We start from the raw sequence: 6128 nt of genomic DNA on the forward strand, positions 1-6128 counted from the left end.
TGGACACAGAATAAAGAACAAAAAAGATAGAGAATAGAAAAAATAGACAAACAGAAAATGAATTACAGAGAATAACGGACGGCTGAAATATACATATTAGGAAATAATGAGCAAAATGAATAAAGAATAGTGAAAAATAGTCTAAAAATATAATAGAAAAGAGTAATGCATAGCCCTATCCAGATCGTTTTTCATTGTCAAATGGAAACCATACTTTCTGTTTTATTTATATTACATGTAGGTTTAAATTTATATTTACGATTTTGATTTTGAATTTGTATTTTGTATTCCATTTTATCGTCACTTAGAAAATTTTATAAAAAAAGTGTCAAAGTAGTCACATGTGTAAGATCTTTAGACTTAGATTTTCTGAAACAATGGGTTTAATATGCATGAAGTATTTGCCACTGGACGTTAATCAGAAACCAATAAAATCATTCCGCTGTATTTGATCCAAAGTATACAAGAAATGCTATCAGATTAAAATGACATCATTTATATTATTCCACTATAAATGTAAATATTGATAGCTAAACGAACATTTCATTGGTTGAGACTGTCCCATGTGATATTTAACAAAACATCATATTCCCCTCTGAAAATCATATTCAATTGTCATATTCCCCTTATTCGAATTTCTCAAGATTATACTAGAGTTATCCTTCTTTGAACAAAAAATAATGAATTGAAAAGTCTAGAGAGCTTCCGAATATTTTTGTTTGTAAACAAAAATGGCCAAACGATTTCATGTGGCAGACGACGATGAAATTGAAGAATTGTTACAAAACAAAGATTCACTAAACACAAAAAAAGTACTGCAGTTGCAGTTAAATGTTTCCGACAATTTCTTGAGGAGAGTGGGAGGGAAAACACAAAATTTGAGGAGTATGAACTTTCAGAACTCGACGTTGCACTGAAGAGTTTTTATGCTGGTGCTCGTAAATCTGACGGAAGTTTGTTCAAGAAATCGGCTATTCAAAATGTCAAATACGGATTAAAAAGATACCTACATGAAAAAAGAAACATTGACATAAACAAGGACAATGAATTTACCAAGAGCAATTTGATATTCCAAGCAGTTAAGGTTGATTTAAAGCGCAAGGGCTTTGCTAAAGTTGATCATTATCCTGATATTTCTGAGGAGGATTTACAGAAACTTTACAGTGGTGATACCCCTGTTTTTGACGTCAATACTCCTTATGGTCTCCAGTTCAAAGTTTGGTTTGAGTTAATGCTTTTCCTGTGTAGAAGAGGTCAGGAAAATTTACGTACAATGACCAAAGATGCATTTCGTGTGAAAAAAGATGCAAGTGGTATGAAATATGTTTACCAAAACAAGGATGAACTAGACAAAAATCATAGGGCCAACACTGATCCATCTGACTCAGTTACAGAAGGAAGCTTAAGGATGTACGAGAAGAAAGGTAATTTTCCTATTTCTTATTATTTTTGTGCATATATACATGTATTTTAAGACATTTGTAAGAAGATGTGGTATGTCCAATGAGACAACTCTCCACTCAGCGACCAAACAAAATAGAAGTTTACAACTATAGGTAACTGTACGACCTTCAACAATGTGCAGAACCCATACTGCAGAATAATCCTTGCTTGGTAGATATATTATTTAGTAACAAAATGTATAAATTTATGAATAGAATAAAAAAAAAAAATATACTTTATATATGAATTGGCATAAAATACATGAAAAATGCATTATTGCTGAAGAAAAATTACTATACGCGCACAAGAATATTAAAATAAAAACATTAGAACAGATCTTTGACTGCGGTTTTTCATCACAGAGTCTATAAATTCAATTCAATCATGTCAATTATGATATTTCAAAATAAAGAAATTACAGAAAATTTACTTAAATACATGTATAACTGTCAAAAGATAATTAACATACAGAATCAGTAAAATTACATAAATTTTGTCAGATGGTTTCTAATGAAATTGCATTCATTGTAGTTTTAATGTCTAATATGCTTTATTAAATTGCTATCAGAGAGAAAAAAACAAACAAAATCTAGTATTAAATATTTTTATTAAATTTTTCAGGTGATTTGAAATGTCCAGTAGCTTCTTTTGAAAATTATATTTCAAAATTGTGTCCAGAACTTGAAGCTTTATGGCAAAGACCAAAAGCATCCTTTGATGTGGGTGAATCTACATGGTATTGCAAATCTCCTCTTGGGAAAAACACTCTGGCTGGTATGATGTCTGAAATATCTCATATTGCTTTATTGTCTATGGCATATACCAACCATTCCATTAGAGCTACCAGCATCACAGTAATGGATGTAGGAGGGGTAACAGGTCGTCACATAATGAAGGTGTCTGGTCACAGAAGTGAAAATTCATTAAAATCCAGTTTTCTTGTGATGAAATAACTAAACATTTTGCTGAATCTAATATGGCAATGGCATGTCCCAGTTTTCTTGTGATGAAATAACAAATCATTTTGCTGAATTTAATGTGGCAATGGCATGTTGCAGTTTTATTGTGATTAAATAACCAAACATTTTCTGAATCTAATATGACAATGGCATGTTCCAGTTTTCTTGGGATGAATATGACAATGGCATGTTCCAGTTTTCTTGGGATGAAATAACAAATCATTTTGCTGAATTTAATGTGGCAATGGCATGTTCCAGTTTTATTGTGATGAAATAACCAAACATTTTCTGAATCTAATATGGCAATGGCATGTTCCAGTTTTCTTGTGATGAAATAACAGATCATTTTGCTGAATTTATGTGGCAATAGTATGTCCTAGTTTTCTTGTGATGAAATAACCAAACATTTTGCTGAATCAAATGTGGCAATTGCATGTTATAGTTTTCTTGTGATGAAATAACTAAACAGTTTGCTGAATCTAATATGGCACTGGCATGTTCCAGTTTTCTTGTGATGAAATAACAAATCATTTTGCTGAATTTAATGTGGCAATGGCATGCATGTTCCAGTTTTATTGTGATGAAATAACCAAACTGTTTGCTGAATCTAATATGGCAATGACATGTTCCAGCTTTCTTGTGATGAAATAACAAATCATTTTGCTGAATTTAATGTGGCAATGGCATGTTCCAGTCAAGAAATGGCTTTGTTAGTTTGTTTTCCACATTTGAGTTTGATTGTCCCTTTGGTATATATTTTCTCTTTTTTATAATGATTATTATTAAATACTCTCACTCAGGCCTTATAGCAGCATTAGTCTTGTTCGAAATCTACAATGGTGTCTTTTATGTGCTAGGCAGTAATGGTAGAATTTTTCAATAACTCTGTCCATATCATTAACTTTGATATATGTATGATTGCTCCATTGTAAGCTAAGAAATTTTTCCATATGATGTGAAAACTTTCTGGTTACATATATACAGTCATTTGTTTAAATAGTAAAATGTCCAATATCACTGCACACAGATTTTTTGTTTACGCATTAAATGTTTGTTCCTCATCTTGAAGCACATTACAGATATCAACTCAAATGGCTTTAAATTATAAACCGAAATAATTATAATCGCAAAGGTCTCTTTTTTTCAGAATTGCATTTGTTCCTAACTGTATTAAGAGCACAAGGTACTGATGCACTGAAAAATGAAGCACTTTTTCCTGAATTGCTCTTATTAGATACACTACATTGTCCTAAAATGATGGCTGTATTGGATGGTCCATACTGAGTGTAGGATTCGAATTTAACCCATTTCTTATGCCTCTTTGCTGCCCAAACAAATTTTCTATTATATCAGAATTGAAATATCCTGGGTTTATACTGTTGCCTTTTCCTAACATTAATTCACATAACGAAATGAATCCAGTAACAGAAGAATTAATATCGTCTCTGGTCTCGTGTGTAATTAAATTTTTGGAAACCATATAAAGAACAGAATCTGTAATGTTTCTTTCCCAATCATTAAAGAATTTTAATGTCTTATTCAGGGATTGAAATCTACTGTCACATAGGGGAAAAATTGGTTGATTATAATTACAAAAAATATCAGTTAAAATAGATGTGTGTTCCAGAAGTGAAATTGCTGAGGACAGTCGTTCTGGATCATGCAGTGTTGCCTGATAGCTCTTCATAAAAAATAGCATGTTCTTATCAAGAACATCAAGCGCTAATTGAGTTCTCATTTTGGAGGCCGGAGTGAGAGTAAAATGATCCTCGGTTAATTTTTTATGAATACCAAATCCATTTTGAGTATTAAAATGGAAACATTCCAGCCAGTAGTCCCATACTATAGGTTGATTCAAATATAAATATCTCCCCTGTTTTGTGTTATTTTCAAGTTTGCTAGATTCTATATTGTTTCTTATTCTTTTTAATACATGCATGATGTCTTGAATTGCGCACATGGAATGATTCATGTCAAAAACATCCAAAAATTTAAATTTCTGTTCCCTCATGTTTGAGCTAAACAGCATAGAGGTAAATGCTCTGTTGGTTGAGGCGCCATCTGCCATCATGTAATCCACTGTAAAACCATGTTCATCAAGAACATCAACACACTTCCAGTAGGTTGAGCACAGCTGGTGTGCAGTGGCAGTGTTTGAACCAAAGTAGGCAACAGGCCATCTGAATCCTGTGAGTCCATTGCACACAAATTGCAATGCATGCGTTGCCAGCTGAACTTTCTTCTTTCCATTGCATATAATGTCTATATTATTATTTGTGCTGTCCATGTCTACCATACCAACCAAACTCCAGCTGTCTCCTGTCGTCTGTATAACCAGGTCATCTTGGAATGGCATTTCGTCAATAATCAAGCCACCATGTTTGCCAAATTCAGACACTTGCTTGTTGTTGGCCTCCTGCTTCATCAATTTCAAATTGTTCCCATTGAAACAGGTGGTCTGTTTTATTGAGTTTTTATAATATTGGAGTAATCGTTTGGATGGTAAAACGAGCAATCCAGATTTTGTGAAATCTTCATAACCTCTGGGTGATCTCAAATACAGAGCGAGACAAACACTTATTACTTGTGGATCCCACCGCCGCTGATGTACCTCTAAACCTTTCCTACAGTTCTGAAGTTGAGATTCAAAAATAATCTTAAAATTTTCTGGAGCACCCCTTTCAACAATTTGATCTAAAATATTTGCCATGTCATTATGATCTTCAACTGTAAGCTTTATATCTGGATGTTTATTTTCCTCAACCTGTGGTAATTTACATGTATCTATATTTATATTTTGTTCTCCTAAAACTTTAGGTTTTTTTTCATATTTACCAATTTATTCATATTTGTTCCTTTTCTTTTACGGTTTATTCTTATTGAATTAGTACATGTATCGCATACTTCCTTTTTTGTTGACCAAACCAAAAGAGTTTTACAGGATTTGGACCAGACTCTTCTACTTCCTGAGTTCTCCAAGTGTAATTCAGAAAGTTCACTTACATCAAGTCCAGATGACTCATTATCAGCAGCTTCCATTTCATTGCAGAATTTCATCATTGAAGCTAGATGGACAACACCGTCAACATTAATCTGACGAACTTCTAGCTTCAAGCCTACTTCAATGGTCAATTTTCTTACAATTATTTTAACTTTGTCATTTATAAATGAAACTTCAACATATTCCTGTTGTCCATTCATAAGGGTCATCATTGGTATTTGAAGTTTGAATTCTGTGTCCATTGATGAAGATTTGACACATTGGGCTGGTAAAATTATGCTAGTTTGACTGGTATTCATACGTGGAACTATATTTCTATAGGCAACATACCTTTTACCCTGCTCATGTATAAAAAATGTTACAGTTCCAAAAAGATGAGGCAGTAGTCGTGCTATGATGTCCTTAGTTGGAATTAGCATTGAATTTCCTTTAAAATATTGTCCACAATCATGCATGATATCGCCTAATTTGACGACACCATCTCCATTGGTATAGTTTATACACAACCTAAAAAAACAGTTTATATATATATATATACATACTGGTTTGAATAACATTCATTGGACCTGTTACAGCTTACTTTGCAGTGAGATTCCAGGCTCTGTACTCTGACCTATAATTGCTTAAATTTAAAACTGTAGGTGTTGGATGGAGTGATGTTTCATTGGCAATAATACCACATCTTCTTATGTTTATACAAGTATAATAATATTCCAGCAAATTTA

At 32.7% G+C, this 6128-nt stretch overlaps 1 protein-coding gene across 1 annotated transcript; it reads right to left on the reverse strand.

Annotated features, from left to right (window-relative positions):
* Nucleotides 1-3651: 3651 nt before the first annotated feature.
* On the reverse strand, nt 3652-5441 carry LOC127732379 (uncharacterized). The gene is made up of 2 exons (XM_052241413.1): nt 5406-5441; nt 3652-5166 (listed from the first exon to the last, which is right to left on the reverse strand). Exons 1-2 carry the CDS (start codon nt 5439-5441, stop codon nt 3652-3654), a joined length of 1551 nt encoding a protein of 516 aa, XP_052097373.1.
* Nucleotides 5442-6128: the final 687 nt, after the last annotated feature.

This window comes from Mytilus californianus, unplaced genomic scaffold (assembly GCF_021869535.1).
Source record: "Mytilus californianus isolate M0D057914Y unplaced genomic scaffold, xbMytCali1.0.p SCAF_24, whole genome shotgun sequence".
Classification (NCBI taxonomy): domain Eukaryota; kingdom Metazoa; phylum Mollusca; class Bivalvia; order Mytilida; family Mytilidae; genus Mytilus; species Mytilus californianus.